Source organism: Pseudophryne corroboree, chromosome 3, assembly GCF_028390025.1.
Source record: "Pseudophryne corroboree isolate aPseCor3 chromosome 3, aPseCor3.hap2, whole genome shotgun sequence".
In the NCBI taxonomy this organism is placed as follows: Eukaryota; Metazoa; Chordata; class Amphibia; order Anura; family Myobatrachidae; genus Pseudophryne; species Pseudophryne corroboree.
Genome location: NC_086446.1, coordinates 564,610,464 through 564,629,106, shown reverse-complemented (window position 1 = coordinate 564,629,106; position 18,643 = coordinate 564,610,464). Strand labels below are relative to the sequence as shown.

Sequence of the window (18,643 nt, the reverse complement as noted above, 5' to 3'; positions counted from 1 at the left end):
CATCTGTTGGTAACCTATGAATCTATACACAAATATAAATATGAAAAAGCATATCGGAGTGGATACACACATAGATCGATACATTAGTGAAAACATCAGAATAAGTTAATATATTGTATGTGAAAATCAACCTAGGGATTGGGATATATAGTTAGAGGACAGCATTTAGCTCAAGTGCTTCATTTAGACCACTAGGGAAAAGTGTATCAAGCTGAAAGGTCCAAAAGATTTCCTGTCTACATAATCTAGTAAACCTATCACCCCCTCTAGTTGTTTTGGGGATATATTCTAATCCCGTGATACTTAGAGAGGATGGATCCTTATTATGTTGGAGAGCAAAATGTCTGGAGACACTATGTTTAGTGACCCCATTAATGATGTTTCTTCTATGTTCCATGAATCTCGTTTTTAACATCCTAGTTGTTCTACCTACGTATTTTAAGTGGCAGTCACATTGCAAAAGATACACAACCCACATAGTGTTGCAATTAATGAAGCTTTTAATTGGAATATTTTTCCCTTCTATAGGTAGGGGAATGGTAGTAGTTTTATTACATGTATGGGTACATGTTGTGCATCTTGTGGCTCCACACTTATAGAAACCTTTGATTTTGCTTTTTAACCATGTTGTATTCTTATCCCTTGTATCTTCCCCAGATCTTAATTGGCTTGGTGCCAATATGTTTGTTAGGTGCTTTAGAAAAAATAAATCCCTAACAAACATATTGGCACCAAGCCAATTAAGATCTGGCGAAGATACAAGGGATAAGAATACAACATGGTTAAAAAGCAAAATCAAAGGTTTCTATAAGTGTGGAGCCACAAGATGCACAACATGTACCCATACATGTAATAAAACTACTACCATTCCCCTACCTATAGAAGGGAAAAATATTCCAATTAAAAGCTTCATTAATTGCAACAATATGTGGGTTGTGTATCTTTTGCAATGTGACTGCCACTTAAAATACGTAGGTAGAACAACTAGGATGTTAAAAACGAGATTCATGGAACATAGAAGAAACATCATTAATGGGGTCACTAAACATAGTGTCTCCAGACATTTTGCTCTCCAACATAATAAGGATCCATCCTCTCTAAGTATCACGGGATTAGAATATATCCCCAAAACAAGTAGAGGGGGTGATAGGTTTACTAGATTATGTAGACAGGAAATCTTTTGGACCTTTCAGCTTGATACACTTTTCCCTAGTGGTCTAAATGAAGCACTTGAGCTAAATGCTGTCCTCTAACTATATATCCCAATCCCTAGGTTGATTTTCACATACAATATATTAACTTATTCTGATGTTTTCACTAATGTATCGATCTATGTGTGTATCCACTCCGATATGCTTTTTCATATTTATATTTGTGTATAGATTCATAGGTTACCAACAGATGTTTTCTAATATATTCTAGACGAAGATTAATGACTAAACCCAATAATTGAATTAAACTGAGTGCCATAATATTAATCTACCAGTAGTTGGCACCAATTTAATAATTTAATCTATCATACATGCTAATAACGTTTTTCAAATATATATATATATGCTATTGAATATAGTGAATACAAAATATAGCTATTGAGGAAATATATATAGAATACTATGTGAGCCTCTTGACAAAGATATATGGTTATCTGCTGATTAAAAACTATGAGGTGAGATCTAATGAGTGCCATAATATTATTTTAACACAAGATGGCACCAATCTATTAATCTAATGTATTGTACATGGATCCAACGTATCTCAAATATATCTATACTAGGTGCTTCATCGCGCCCTACGGGCGCTCTTCACACCGTCGAAAGGGGCTACGCCCCCTTAACCCCTGCACGCCTTGCTGCGGTTCAATATTTGTATGAGTGGATAGAGGGGATAGAGAGACGCGGGCCGGTAGAGAGGGGATAGATAGAAGGGGGGCGGTAGGGAGGGGATAGAGAGACGCAGGGTGGCAGGGAGGGGATAGAGAGATGCAGGGCCGTAGGGAGGGGATAGAGAGACGCAGGGTGGTAGGGAGGGGATATATAGAGACGCGGGGCGGTAGGGAGGGGATAGAAAGACGCGGGGCGGTATGGAGGGGATAGAGAGACGCGGGTCGGCAGGGAGGGGATAGAGAGACGCGGGGTGGTAGGGAGGGGATAGAGAGACCCGGGGCGATCGGGAGGGGATACAGAGAGGCGGGCGGCTGGGAGGGGATAGAGAGATGCGGGGCGGTAGGGAGGGGATACAGAGACGCGGGGCGGTAGGAGGGGATACAGAGACACGGGGCGGTAGGGAGGTGATACAGAGACGCAGAGCGGTAGGGAGGGGATACTGAGACGCGGGCGGTAGGGAGGGGATAAAGAGGCATAGGGAGGAGGGGTTAGAGAGAGGCGGGGCGGTAGGGAGGGGATATAGAGATGCGGGGCGGTAGGGAGGGAATAGAGAGACGCGGGCGGCTGGGAGGGGATATAGAGACGCGGAGCGGTAGGGAGGGGATAGAGAGACGCGGGGCGGCTGGGAGGGGATATAGAGACGCGGGGCGGTAGGGAGGGGATAGAGAGACGTGGGGCGGTAGGGAGGGGATAGAGAGACGCGGGGCGGCTGGGAGGGGATATAGAGACGCGGGGCGGTAGGGAGGGGATAGAGAGACGCGAGGCGGTAGGGAGGGGATAGAGAGACGCGGGGCGGTAGGGAGGGGATAGAGAGACGCGGGGCGGTAGGGAGGGGATAGAGAGACGCGGGTCGGCAGGGAGGGTCCCCAGTGAGGAAGCTGATGAAAAGAGGGGGGAAAGTAGTGGAGGGGGAGGGCACCAGAAGAGGAGACTTGTGTAAAGTGGCGAGCAGACATAGAAACAGTGGGTAGGATGGCCGGAGGGACTCACCGTTGGGGCTGTGGGCGGCTGCTGCAGGCTGGTAAACAGTACAGTGTCCAGAGGCGTCACTGGGTCAGCATTTAAGCATTACTGTTACACACATCCCCCCCCCGCGGCCAAAAAGGGGGCGTGGCCTGCTGTGAAAGGGGCGTGGCATCGCGGGTCTGTTCTCTCTCGCTCCGGGGGTGTTTCCAGCTTGCCTGTAGATGCAGGCAGCCCCCGGAGACTGGAGAGTGTGTGCCGGCTGTGTGACAGGAGGAGAGTGCTGCAGGAGATGACGTCACTGCAGCACTCGTCTCCTGCCACAGCAGGAGAGCTGACAGCGGGATTTGTGCGGAGGAGGCGGCGGGTCTGTGTACACGGCGCAGGGAGGGCTATGAGAGCCTTCTCCTGCGCCACCCGTCCCTCCTAATGTGTATGCCGGAGGCGGCATCAGCCGTTGTTGTTGGGCCGGCGCCGCGGCCGGGGAATCAGAGCTGCTGATGGGTGGGGGTAGGGGAGAGAGAGAGATGGACAGGCAGCAGGAGCAGAGACTTGCTGACTCCGCCCACCGCTGTGACTCCACCCAGCGTTACGGGCACAGAGTCACAGATTTAGACAAATATATAGGAGATGTTATTGAATGTTTTATATATAGAACACACATGTTGATGATATGCTTAGAATATTCTGTAAGCCTTTTACATGGGGATTAATAGTCATTTGTTTACTGAAAACAATGAGATAAATCTCTAATATACTATTGGTCCGGACGATCACGTGATATATAAATGCTCTCTATGAAGGAGACCTCATGTGACTAACAACGTGACGTCGGGTGTCCGGTCACGTGACCGGAACGGGTCTCCTCGTGCGGCTAGTCTCCTGGTTACAGGATGCCGGGCTTGTCGGAGGTCTGGCCGAGTTCCGGTCACGTGACCGGACGCTAACCAATGGGAACGAGAATGCGTTCCATACACAGGAAATGGTTCCGCGATCATGTGATCGGGAACCGGCTTCTTCAATCTCTAATTCTATACAAAACAAGGCTTTATATTAATAAAAACCTGACGCATTAATGGTACTATGGTCTCAGTGTCTGTTACTAAACATGGAAACTGGATAGAATTTCATTTTAAGCACTATTTAAATGTATCTAGTTTGTCACACCTGTTTTGCATGGGCTATTAGCACTGCTATATAAAGGGCATCCGGTCACTGTAACACATCACCTTGAAAAAGCTGTGTGAAACAGCGAAACGCGTCGGTGGGTTAGCTGGACTCTGATTCTTCATCCCCATATAAAAGCCTAGAAGTCGGATATAGGAACTCCTTTCATCAGCGAATTGGATATCTGCACCATTGGACCTGAGCAACTAATTGGACCAAGTAGCTTCTTGAACCAAGCCACGTAAGGTCATTCCAACAGCAGCTGGTATTTTTCCATTCGCTTATAATTGTTCCTGGACTGTGGCAGCATCTCTGGGGATGAACTGGTTTACTTGAGTACCGGCAAACAATATAATTACCATACAAAGCATATGGGACTTTTTAAATTTTTGCAGTGCTATGTTATGCCCGAATTCAATCATATATATTTTATTTTAATTATCTGTTGCAACAGTAATATTTTTTAATCACTTTATTAAAATTGTGAGAAATTTCATATCCAGTTTCCAAGCGCTTATTCTTATTTATTGTTGTTTTAGTTGTGGGGCCTAACTAACCCCGTTGTATCAGTTGCTCTAAGGAAAGCAACTCATTACGAGCGCCAAAGGTATTACTTGGTAATCCATTTCTCACCTTGAAATGGAGAAAGTCTGCCTTAGAGCGTGATTTCCTCCAGTGTCGCTCAGCAGTACGTGAGCATTTTTGCAGATATCTGGTGCATTTGGTGTGCCAGGGTTGAGGTGTTAATTTGCGAGGGTGAATAGTGGTTGGTGGAGCAACAGAGTCAAGAGCAGAAGTAAGGGATGCATTGTATGTGGAAGTGGCTTGTTCAGGGCATGAGAGAGAGAGAATAGGAGAGAGAAGTGAGTCAAACAAGGAGGAAAGGAATGTGGTGTCAATAGCTTCAATGTTACGCTTAGTGATGGTAGCCTTAGGAGGTAGAGATGGGGAAGTCGAGAGAGATAGGTTAAAGGAGAGCAGGTGGTGGTCAGAGAGGGGAAATGGGGAGTTGGAAAAATCAGAAATATCACAGCGGTGAGTGAAGACCAGATCCAGTGAACTCCCATTCACATGGGAGGGTGAGGAGAGACCAAGTGAAGAGGTGAGGTTAAGGAGTTAATAGGCAGGGGATTGTGTGGGGATGTCAATAGGGATGTTGAAATCACCTAGGATAATGGAGGGAATGTCAGAAGAGAGGAAGTGAGGAAGCCAAGAAGCAAAGTTGTCGATGAATTTGGAAGCAGTGCCAGGGGGGCGGTAAATGACAGCTACTCTAAGATGTACTGGTTGGAAGAGGCGTATAGTATGGACCTCAAATGTAGAGAATGTAAGGGATGGTTCTGGTGGTATGAGTTGGTAGGAGTAACTAGAAGGGAAAAGGACCCCAACACCACCCCCATGGCGACCCCCAGGTCGGGGTGTGTGTGCGAATGTGAGGCCCCCAGCAGAGAGAGCAGCAGGAGAAGTAGTGTCAGAGGGCGTAATTCAAGTTTCAGTAATGGCTAGTATGTGTAGGGAGTTGGAAATGAAAAGGTCATGAGTGGGGACCAGTTTGTTACAAACAGATCTGGCATTCCAGAGGGCACAGGATAGGGGGTATGAGTTTGTGGGAGAGATGTGAATGAGATTATCAGGGTTGCTGTAGCGATGAGGTGAGATTAACTTTGAGGGCAGGGATGACGAGAGAGTAGTGATGGTACGGGTGCCTGAGCTAGGAGGGGAAACTGCAGGAGGTGGGCAGGGAGGGAGGTCAGTGTAATGTGGATGGGGGAGTGGGGAGGTGACAGGGAAGGGAGAGGGGGAGCAGGGCTGAGTTGTGGGGTAGCAGGACCATGGGGCAGAGGTGAATGAAAGTGGGGTAACAGGAAAGGAGGGGGAAGGAAACAGAGGGATGGAGGGGAGACAGAGGAGGGGAGAGAGGAGGAGGTGTAGGAGACTACGGGGCAAGGATAAAGATAAATTATTAGGTAGACACTGGGGTATATTTACTAAAGTCCCGATTTTGACCGAGATTATGTTTTTTCTTCAAAGTGTCATCTCGGGAATTTACTAAACTCAAATCACGGCAGTGATGAGGGCATTCGTATTATTTTGGAAGTCCTAGGAAAAAATTACGAATCAATACACCATCGGTCAAATACGCCTGGAATTTGGTAGAAATCGGTCATTTACTAAAAAGTGCAAATCACAAACACTGCCGACAATAGCCAAACACTGCCGTGATAAAATTCAAATCGTGAAAAAGTGCTAAAAAAAAACAGACCTGCTTTTTTTTACCGTGTTCGGATAGGCATGCACGGATCCATGAGATCCGTGCCTGTTTTTCAGTGGGAAGGGGTGGGAAAGTTTTTTTATTTAAAAAAAAAAAATGCGTGGGGTGCCCCCTCCTAAGCCAAACCAGCCTCGGGCTCTTTGAGCCGGCCCTGGTTGAAAAAATATGGGGGGGAAAATGACAGGGGTTTCCCCATATTTAAACAACCAGCACCGGGCTCTGCGCCTGGTCCTGGTTCCAAAAATATGGGGGACAAAAAGCGTAGGGGTCCCCCGTATTTCTGAAACCAGCACCGGGCTCCACTAGCCAGATACATAATGCCACAGCCGGGGGACACTTTTATATTGGTCCCTGCGGCCCTGGCATTACATACCCAACTAGTCACCCCTGGCCGGGGTACCCTGGAGGAGTGGGGACCCCTTCAATCAAGGGGTCCCCCCCTCCAGCCACCCAAGGGCCAGAGGTGAAGCCCGAGGCTGTCCCCCCCATCCAAGGGCTGCGGATGGGGGGCTGATAGCCTTTTTGACAAAAAATGAATATTGTTTTTAGTAGCAGTACTACAAGTCCCAGCAAGCCTCCCCCGCAAGCTGGTACTTGGAGAACCACAAGTACCAGCATGCGGTGGAAAACCGGGCCCGCTGGTACCTGTAGTACTAGTACTAAAAAAATACCCCAATAAAAACATAAGACACACACCTTGAAAGTAAAAGTTTAATACATACATCCACACCTCCATACACACATACTTACCTATGTTCACACGAGGGTCGGTCCTCTTCTCCATGTAGAATCCATGGGGTACCTGTTGGAAAAATTATACTCACAAAATCCAGTGTAGATCGGTCCTCTTCTTTTCTATTTGTAATCCAGGTACTTTGCAAAATAAAAAAACGGACACCCGACCACGCACTGAAAGGGGCCCCATGTTTTCACATGGGACCCCTTTCCCCGAATGCCAGGAACCCCCCCTGACTTCTGTCTAAGATGGTTCCATCAGCCAATCAGGGAGCGCCACGTTGTGGCACCCTCCTGATTGGCTGTGTGCTCCTGTAGTGTATGACAGGCAGCACATGGCAGTGTTACAATGTAGCGCCTATGTGCTCCATTGTAACCAATGGTGGGAACTTTGTGGTCAGCGGTTGACCGAAAGTAACCTCACCGCTGACCACAAAGTTCCCACCATTGATTACTATGGAGCGCATAGGCGCTACATTGTAACACTGCCGTGTGCTGCCTGTCATACACTACAGGAGCACACAGCCAATCAGGAGGGTGCCACAACGTGGCGCTCCCTAATTGGCTGATGGAACCCTCTTAGACAGAAGTCAGGGGGGGGGGTCCTGGCATTCGGGGAAAGGGGTCCCATGTGAAAACATGGGGCCCCTTTCAGTGCGTGGTCGGGTGTCCGTTTTTTTATTTTGCAAAGTACCTGGATTACAAATAGAAAAGAAGAGGACCGATCTACACTGGATTTTGTGAGTATAATTTTTCCAACAGGTACCCCATGGATTCTACATGGAGAAGAGGACCGACCCTCGTGTGAACATAGGTAAGTATGTGTGTATGGAGGTGTGGATGTATGTATTAAACTTTTACTTTCAAGGTGTGTGTCTTCTGTTTTTATTGGGGTATTTTTTTAGTAGTAGTACTACAGGTACCAGCGGGCCCGGTTTTCCACCGCATGCTGGTACTTGTGGTTCTCCAAGTACCAGCTTGCGGGGAGGCTTGCTGGGACTTGTAGTACTGCTACTAAAAACAATATTCAACTTTTGTCAAAAAGGTTATCAGCCCCCCATCCGCAGCCCTTGGATGGGGGGGACAGCCTCGGGCTTCACCTCTGGCCCTTGGGTGGCTGGAGGGGGGGACCCCTTGATTGAAGGGGTCCCCACTCCTCCAGGGTACCCCGGCCAGGGGTGACTAGTTGGGTATGTAATGCCAGGGCCGCAGGGACCAATATAAAAATGTCCCCCGGCTGTGGCATTATGTATCTGGCTAGTGGAGCCCGGTGCTGGTTTCAGAAATACGGGGGACCCCTACGCTTTTTGTCCCCCGTATTTTTGGAACCAGGACCAGGCGCAGAGCCCGGTGCTGGTTGTTTAAATATGGGGGAACCCCTGTCATTTCCCCCCCCCCATATTTTTACAACCAGGACCGGCTCAAAGAGCCCGAGGCTGGTTTGGCTTAGGAGGGGGGACCCCACACATTTTTTTTTTGGTTTTAACAATGATTTTTATTTTAATAAAGGTGCACAATGAAGCCCAGCACGGATCTCACAGATCCGGCCGAGATTCATTGTGTTAAAGTCGGCAGTGTTTTACAAGTCACTCACGTAAAACACTGCAAAAAAAAAAACGAATGACATCGACATCGGTAAATACGAAAATGCAGAATACGACAGCTTAGTAAATTAGTCGTAATAAATTCAAAAAGTTGCAACTTTACACTTTCGATGTCATTCGTGATTGAACTTTAACCTCAATCGGGAAAATACAAATTTTAGTAAATATACCCCACTGAGTGATGTGGGGAGTATAAGAAAGCCTTGACATAGTGTTAAGTAGGTAAATAGGTTGAGGGAAAGTGGAAGTAGGAGAGGAGAGTGTAAGGGAATCCGAGCAGAAGAATTGCAGAAATGCAGGTGAGAAAAGCAGTGTAGGCTCAATGGGTGTAGGTTTAGTATGAAATGAGTCAAAAGTGTAGATAAAGTGGGTGCAGAAATGTATCTGGAGTGTAAGAAATGAAAGGATTGTGAGAGGTTTAAGAAGCAATGGTAATTATGTTAGATGTTTTAAGTGTTTGCAGGTAAAATTGCATTGGTGCAGCTGTGCTTAAAAATCAAAATTACAATAATACAGATACAAACATTTGTAGGTGAAATGGATGGTTTTTGAATTGTCCAAGTAAGGTTGTTCCGTGCTATTTAATCAGATGGAACAATCAGGAGGTGAGTGATCTGAGGAGTAAATGACTCACATTTGTTATTAGTTCTTCAGTTTTCTTTGTTTTGTTAGATCGGTGTGCTTCTGTTTTGCTGATCTGATAGTGCCATGTTACCAAGAAGTAACTGACAAACATAAAAAGTCTTCTTCTTCTTTTAGAGGCTAAGAAGGAAGGTCTCCCAGATGAAATTTTACATGCAACTATTGGGCTATCTGTCGCAGCTGGAGTGCTCGTAATTATTTTCATCATTACTACAATAAGCGTGTGTGTAAAGAGGCAAAAAAAAGACAAGAGGTAAGAAATTCAAACCAAACATTACAACTTTATTATTATTTTATCACACACACAAGAAAGTATAGTGTCTTTACAGAGCCTTAACTAGGCTTTTGGGTGCCATGGGCCAGAAAAAGCAATGGCGCCCCCCATATTTTTCAAACTTGGACTTAGGACAAGCCCTGAAAGCGCTTGCTATGATACCCCTTCCCACATTAGTGCGGTGAGGTAAGGCAGGTGAGGCAGAGCCTTTCCTGTCATACTAATGTATACAAAGTATATGAAAAATACAAAGAATATATTATAGATATCTTCTTTGTATTATTCTAATCATTTTTATAGTCAAAACTCTGGAGTAAAAAGTCTATGGCAGGGAGGCCTATCCTTTCCGCACTCAAAACGCACCAAATTTCCGTCAGTATATACTGCTGCATCTGTGTATAATGCCCACATGAACCCTTTGGCTCCTATGTTATGTGTAAATCTGGCTCGGGTACTAGCCAGTGCCTTCTGAGCTATTTACCTCACTGCACGTCCCTACATACACACAGGGGATGATCCAGAAAAAAGTGACAGGGGAGCACCATAAAACGGGAAGAGGGGTGAGGTCTCTTTTGTGCGTGCCACAGGTGATGTTGTGGGGAGTGGTGAGTAAATCTCTTAGTGTCTAAGGTGCTCATGCAAAAAAGTAATATGGCCACTCAAAACAGGGTCGTATCAGCATGACACGCCACCCATTTCACGTCACTCTGGGAGCATTCCTCTCAATTCCAAATATACCTTACATAGTAACATAGTATCTGAGGTTGAAAAAAGACAATTGTCCATCGAGTTCAACCTATTTGTGGTCTCCTATGCATGATGATTTGACTAAAATTTCTGACTGATGCTGCATTCAGCCGTTACATTTTATCCCTATTTATAGTAACTATAATGCATGACTATGCACCATACCCCTGGATATCCTTATCCATTAGGAATTTATCTAACCCATTCTTAAAGGTGTTGACAGATTCCGCCATTACAACTCCCTCGGGCAGGGAATTCCAAACATGTATTGTCCTTACCGTGAAAAAGCCTTTACGCCGTATTGTGCGGAATCTCCTCTCCTCTAACCTGAGTGAGTGTCCACGAGTCCTCTGTGTTGATCTAACCAAAAACAGGTCCCGCGCAAGCTCTGTGTATTGTCCCCTTATATATTTGTAGATGTTGATCATATCCCCTCTTAGTCTCCGCTTTTCCAATGTACACATGCCTAGTCTTTCAAGCCTTTCCTTGTATTCCATCGTCTCCATGCCCTTAATTAGTTTGGTCGCCCTCCTCTGTACCTTTTCAAGCTCCAGGATATCCTTTTTGTAGTACGGTGCCCAGAATTGTACACAGTATTCAAGGTGTGGCCTCACTAGTGATTTATATAACGGGAGTATAATACTCTCGTCCCTAGCATCAATACCCCGTTTTATGCATGCTAATATCTTATTAGCCTTCTTTGCTGTTGTCCTACTTTGGGTACTACTGCTTAGCTTGCTATCTATGAGGACACCTAAGTCCTTTTCCAGTACAGAATCCCCTAATTTTACCCCATTTAGTAGGTAGGTGTAATTTATGTTCTTGTTACCACAGTGCATTACCTTACACTTGTCTGTGTTGAAGCGCATTCTCCATTTGGTTGCCCATGCTTCTAATTTAACTAAGTCGTTCTGAAGAGACTCGGCATCCTCCTCTGTATTTATAGCCTTACACAATTTGGTATCATCTGCAAAAATTGACACCATGCTCTCTAGACCTTCTGTTAGGTCGTTAATGAAAATATTGAACAATAGCGGTCCTAATACTGAGCCTTGCGGCACACCACTTAGCACTTCAGTCCAAGTTGAAAAAGATCCATTAACCACAACGCGCTGCTTCCTATTATCTAACCAGTTTTTGACCCAAGTGCATATTGTGCTTCCTAGCCCTGATTCTTGTAGCTTGTAGATAAGTCTCATGTGTGGTACAGTATCGAACGCTTTGGCAAAGTCTAAAAAGATTACATCCACGTCTTTACCCTGATCTAGGTTTGCGCTTACTGTTTCATAAAAGCCAAGTAAGTTGGTTTGACAGGATCTGTCCTTCATAAACCCATGTTGATTCCTTTTAATGACCTTATTGGTTTCAAGGAACTTCTGAATACTATCTCTTAGAATACCTTCCAATACTATAGATGTAAGACTAACTGGTCTATAATTACCAGCTTTACTTCCCTTTTTGAATATAGGCACTACTTCCGCTATACGCCAGTCTTTGGGAACCATACCTGATATAACTGAATCCTTAAAGATCAAAGATAGCGGTTTTGCCAGTTCAGAGTGAAGCTCCATTAGAACCCTTGGATGAATACCATCGGGCCCTGGTGATTTATTAATCTTTAAATGTTTTAATCGGTCACAGACTACTTCCTCGCTTAAATAAGTACCTATCAGTGTGATATTCTCATTATTGAGATTGTGCGTTAGTCCCTGAATTGGGTCCTCACGAGTGAATACTGTTGAAAAAAACTCATTTAGTGTGTCCGCTATGTCATTATCATTTTTGCTTAAGACTCCCAACTTGTCTTTCAAAGGGCCTATACTCTCCTTCTTTAATCTCTTGCTATTAATGTATTTAAAGAATTTTTTGGGATTCGTTTTGCTTTCCTTTGCTACTAGTTTTTCAGTTTCTACTTTAGCCGTTCTTATTTCCTTTTTGCAAATTTTGTTACATTCCTTATAGTGCTGAAATGACTCTGCTTCCCCGTCAGATTTGTATTTTTTAAATGCTCGCCTTTTCTTGCCCATAAGTTCCTTAATCTTTTTGTTAAGCCACATCGGTTTATGATTTTTATTCCTTTTTTTGCTACTCAAAGGAATACATTTGAGTGTATTTTTAGCTAGCAGGAATTTTAGTACCTCCCATTTCTCCGTAGTATTTTTTCCTAAAAACAAACCTTCCCATTCAATATCCCTGAAAAATACCCTCATCTTTTCAAAATTTGCTTTGCTAAAGTTTAAAGTCCTAGTTGAGCCAGTATAGGGCTGTTTATAGAAACTGATATTGAATGTGACCATATTGTGGTCGCTGTTTCCTATGGGTTCCCCTACTATAATACCTGATACCAAATCCCCATTGTTTGTTAATACCAGGTCTAAGATTGCATTGTACCTAGTTGGTTCCTCAATTAGTTGGACTAAGTAGTTATCATTTATGTGTTTAAAAACATATTGCCCCTAGCAGTATCACATGAATCGTTTTTCCAGTTTATCTCTGGATAGTTAAAATCTCCCATCACTACTATGTCTCCTACTCCTGCTGCTCTTTCAATTTGCTTTAGTAACAATTCCTCATCAGATGCGTTGATACCAGGCGGCCTATAGCATACACCCAATACTAACTTTTTTATTCCTTTTTCCCCGCATGCAATTTCTACCCATAATGTCTCGACAGTGTCTACAGTCCCCTCCTGAATATCTTCCCGTATATCAGGTTTTAAAAACGGCTTTACGTACAGACACACCCCTCCACCCTTTTTATTTAGTCTGTCTCTCCTAAACAGTGTATAGCCCTCTAGATTGACTGTCCAATCATGAGATTCATCCCACCAAGTTTCAGTAATGCCTATAATATCATACTGTTTGCTTGCTGCAAGTATTTCTAGTTCACCCTTTTTACCAGTAATGCTTCTGGCGTTTACATACATACAACTAAGATAAGTATTTTCCCTTGCGTTAGGGACATCTTTCACCTTATGTAGCAAGGATGACATGTAATCGTCATTGGTTAGTGCTTATATGGTGGTTTCTCTGCAAAGGGGAATCTCTGAAGAAACGGATTCTCCTTTGGCAGACAATGTCTTCAGTTGGTATTCATTATTCATGTAGCAGAGCATCTGGTCCGGAATTTGCCTGTTCGTGAAGGAATGTAGGTCATTATAACCAGACTCATGCCCCCGTGTCACTTCCTGCTCCCTGTATGCACTCCAGCCTCCTGCCCCTTGTGTCACTCCAGCATCCTCTCACTCCATAACCACCTCCTATGTCCCTCAGTCTCTCCCTCATTCTGTGTCCCTCAGCATTTCTCAGCCTCCCTGTGTTTGTCAGCACCCCCCTCTGTGTCAGCCTCCCCTCTGTGTCTCTCAGACTCCCCATGTGTCTTTCAACCTCCCTCTCTGTATCAGCTCCCCTTCTGTGTCTCTCAACCTCCCCACTCTTAGTCTCTCAGCGTCACTCTCTCTGACAGCCTCTCCCTGTGACTCATCAGCCTCCCCGCTGTCTCTCATCAGCCTTTCTTTATCACTCTCACTGCCTCCCTCTTTGTCTCTCACCACACACATACACACATGCACACACACACACACTCACTTACCTGCGGCCACCGGCTGCCCAAGTTTCTTTTTGACCTGCAGACACCTAGCTACTGCTGCTTTGACCTGCAGACACCTGGCCACTGCTGCTGCTTTGACCTGCGGACACCCGGCCACAGCTGCTTAGACCTGCTGACATCCGGCCATAGCTGCTTTGACCCGCTGACACCCAGCTACAGCTGCTTGGACACCCCCCCCCCCCCCCTCCCCGGCCCAGTCCGCCACTGAGATCAATATAGGCTTTCTATTTATACTTATAATTCCACTTATAATTCAACCAACTATTTTATGGTATCTGGTCGAATGTTACCATGTTGACGTTCATAAGGTTATCATGTTGACGTTCATGTCGACACATGAATGTCAACTGGTCACTGTCGACGTACTGAGCATGCCAACATGTCACTATTGACAGTTTGACCCTTCTGACATTCTCATGTCACCTACTGTTTGTTGACATAATGACTCCCAACAAGTCATACCACATCCCAATTTTACTGCATTTTACCTTACTTTTATTGAAATTACTATTTATAGGTCCCTTTCCTATGCAGTCAATGACAAAACATTTTAAAACAATGTAATTTATTTTCTTCAAATTGCATCTATGTTGTCATTTCAGGTGACAGATTTGTTGAATTAGCTTTTTGCGTTTACTCTTTATTCACTCCCTGTTTTGTTTCACTTCATTTTGCAGAGCCTTGAAATCTCTTAGCACCAAGACCCTGGATGAGAATTTGTAAAATCAAACCGAGGATTCCTATGGACTTTAACAGTTCCACTTGAACAAAAGGAAACACTATCACAAACTGTTAAACTAAACAATTAGAGGGACCATTTGTAAAATTACAAACGGATTAAAAATCCAAACAATTTTAGTAATATCATTACAGGATTATATGAGCCTTAATATGAAAGCCTACTGAATTGTGCTGTTCCAGTAAAAAGATAAGATAAGGAGGATAACGTATAAGCAATTATAATGTAATAGATAATAGATATATGTAGATAGTAAACACTACACAGTTGCCTACAGTAGCAAATTATCGTAACATTTCCTGGACTCCTAGGGCGTAGCTGTCGGGATCCCAAAGGATGGTATGCCTGCTGTCAAAATACAGACAGTGGCATCCTGATGATAAAAATACAGACATAGGTTAATTTAGAGAGCTAACCCTGATCCCTAATCCCTCCTAACCCACCTTTCCCGCAGCCTAACCCTAATCCTCCCTGGTGGTGCCTAACCCTAACCCTACCTTCCCGCAGCTTAAACCTAACCCTCCCTCCCCCGCAGCCTAATCCTAACCCTCCCTGGGGCTGCCTAACCCTCCCTCGCCACAGCCTAACCCTCCATCCCTGCAGCCTAATCCTAACCCTTCCCCTCACAGCCTAACCCTAACACTCTCCCCACAGCCTAAACCTAACCTTCCCCGTGAAAGCATCGTTTGGGATGCCGGTGGCTGGGATCTTGGTGCCGGATTAGTGATGAATGTCGGAATCCCGATGCCGGCATTCCAAGTGGTGTTGGGATTCCAGCGTCGGTATTTCAACTGCCAGTATCCTGAACATCGGTATCCTGACTACAACCCTCCTGCGAGAGCAGGAAATTCACCCTAATAGGGATCACCAGTTTCAGAATAAAACATTATGTTCTATGGGGCTGATTGTATTTGATTTATAATTATAAATGTCTGTACAGGTTGAGTATCCCATATCCATATATTCCGAAATACGGAATATTCCGAAATACGGACTTTTGGAGTGAGAGTGAAACCTTTGTTTTTTGATGTCTCAATGTACACAAACTTTGTTTAATACACAAAGTTATTAAAAATATTGTATTAAATGACCTTCAGGCTGTGTGTATAAGGTGTATATGAAATATAAATGAATTGTGTGAATGTAGACACACTTTGTTTAATGCACAAAGTTATAAAAAATATTGGCTAAAATGACTTTCAGGCTGTGTGTATAAGGTGTATACGTAACATAAATGCATTCTGTGCTTAGATTTAGGTCCCATCACCATGATATCTCACTATGGTATGCAATTATTCCAAAATACGGAAAAATCCCATATCCAAAGTACCTCTGGTCCCAAGCATTTTGGATAAGGGAGACTCAACCTGTATTGGGTTAAAAGCTAAATGAAACAAAAAAATCTTTTGAAACAAAAAAACTTTAAAATGCAAACAATGCTAACTATAAATATAAATAGTAAAAAAGATGCTAAAAAAGCGAATAGAAGTCCCCCTTCCCATGCAAGTAAGATGTAGCAGGACTGTATGTTTTATAAAAATAGCATGACTATGCCCTTATATCCGTCACTCAAAAGATATAAGATCCGGCACTCAGTGGGTACAATGCAGTAAATGTGCCTGGTGCCCTCCACATGTGAGCCTGCACGGCTCCACGATACCTACAGCTCCAACGGTGGCACTCAGGACTCTCTCATGAATAATCACAAGACACGGCTAATCCTTTGGCAACGTTTCAGTGCTACCTAGCGCTTTTATCAAGCCTCATAAGAAAATATACATAAACCTACCACATTTAAGTGATCCCCGCCACCTCATTCACGCCGCACGCCAGCCCCTGTTTCCGGCCACTACATAGGCCTTCCCCGGAAGTGACGCCGGTCTCCATAGCAACACTAAAACAAACACCACAGTGACGTTTAAAACACAGTGCATGACACTCGTTTTATAACCATGACCCAATACATAATATAGCATGTCTAACAAATAGAATAGAACGCAGCACCAGAATAACCCCAGCACTTATTATTTCATCACATCAATAAAATCATACTTCAAGATAATGCAGCATAATTCTCACGGTCCTTTCAATCTCAGCTAGACTAAACTAGTACAAGCATATATAAACAGACCTGTCACCCAATATAATTCCAGAGATCTAGTCTCCATTCATATATGCCTACCCCAACTGTCTTCAGATGAATGCATGTAATCTTGATGACTCATTAAGGCCCTGCGGAGTTAAGGTGTCAAGTCGGAGAATCCACTCCGATTCTCGCTATAACAACCTCCTGGACCTATCTCCTCCCCGGGGCATTGGTGGTATATGGTCGATAATGCGATATCGTAAGGACGACAAATTGTGCTCCAAAAAATTACCCTGACTCCTTCTTGCCCAACATAGAGATGTCATTCTTAACTATATAATTCTTTATGTTTTTACGCAGGGTTGAATCACTATTGCGGTTAAAAATGCTTTATCAGTACAATTCCCCATCAAACCTTTATTTTATATTATTCCTAAGATCCATAAAGGTTTGACTCAACCACCTGGCCGGCCCATAATAGCGGTCAGGGGTTCACTTTTTCAGCCGATTTCCACCTACTTGGATGCATTATTGCAACCCTGCGTGCAGGCAAAGTCTACCTTTCTAAAATATACTAACATAATGTTAATGTCATTGTTTACCTGATTTGTCTGATGACTGTTTACTTTGTTCTGTGGATGTCAGTAGCCTGTATACCTGCATCCCGCATGGGGCAGGTATGTAGGCCACTAGGGCACTCATTACTGAAAATCCATTGTACGATGGTTCTCCCGTGGAGTTGTTTATGCAATTGCTTGAATTCGTTTTAACGAGAAATTATTTCCACTATGATGGGGTTACTTACCTGCAAACATCTGGCTGTGTGATGGGGTTCAATGTGGCCACATCGTACGCCAATGCGTTTAAGTTTGTGGTTGAAGAACAGGTGTTTTTTCTCAGACAATTTATTGCTGAGAAGATTGTTGCCTTTTATAGGTATATAGATGATCTGTTGATACTATGGGGTGGTACGGCTGATGAGTTCAGCATGCTATTAAGTGAGCACAATAGGAGTGAGAGTCCTGTCAAATTCACGTATACAGTAGACACCAAGGGGGAAATTTACTAAGCTCCCGATTTTGACCGAGATGCCGTTTTTTCATCAAAGTGTCATCTCGGTAATTTACTAAGCACTAATCACGGCAGTGATGAGGGCATTCGTAATTTTTTGCAAGTTCAGGTAAAAAATTACGAATGAATACACCATCGGTCAAAACGCGGCTGTTTAAGTATGAATCTCGGTCATTTACTAAGAAGTGCAAAGCAAAAAAAGAACAAACACTGCCGTGAAAAATTACAACTCGTAAAAAAGTGCTAAAAAAAAACAGACCTGCTTTTTTTATTCGTGATTGGATAGGCATGCACGGATCCATGAGATCCGTGCATGTATATCAGTGGGAAGGGGTGGGAAAGTGCTTATTTTTTCAAAAAAAATTGCGTGGGATCCCCCCTCCTAAGCATAACCAGCCTCGGGCTCTTTGAGCCGATCCTGGTTGCAGAAATATGGGGAAAAAAATGACAGGGGTTCCCCCATATTTAAGCAACCAGCATCGGGCTCTGCGCCTGGTCCTGGTCCCAAAAATATGGGGGACAAAAAGAGTAGGGGTCCCCCGTATTTTTAAAACCAGCACCGGGCTCCACTAGCTGGACAGATAATGCCACAGCCGGGGGTCACTTTTATATAGTGCCCTGCGGCCGTGGCATCAAAAATCCAACTAGTCACCCCTGGCCGGGGTACCCTGGGGGAGTGGGGACCCCTTCAATCAAGGGGTCCCCCCCCCAGCCACCCAAGGGCCAGGGGTGAAGCCCGAGGCTGTCCCCCCCCCATCCAATGGGCTGCGGATGGGGAGGCTGATAGCCTTTGTTGTAAAAGAAAAGATATTGTTTTTAGTAGCAGTACTACAAGGCCCAGCAAGCCTCCC

General features: G+C 44.4%; 1 protein-coding gene across 1 annotated transcript in view; it reads left to right on the top strand.

Moving 5' to 3' along the window:
* The window catches only part of ENPP7 (ectonucleotide pyrophosphatase/phosphodiesterase 7), a 128,251-nt gene extending 112,526 nt beyond the window's left edge, over positions 1-15,725 (top strand). Inside the window, exons 5-6 of the mRNA XM_063963677.1 lie at positions 9,384-9,519; positions 14,574-15,725. Of these exons, the coding sequence (XP_063819747.1) occupies positions 9,384-9,519; positions 14,574-14,619 (182 nt within the window). The 3' untranslated portion in view covers positions 14,620-15,725. The remainder of the gene's footprint in view (positions 1-9,383; positions 9,520-14,573) is intronic.
* Positions 15,726-18,643: the final 2,918 nt, after the last annotated feature.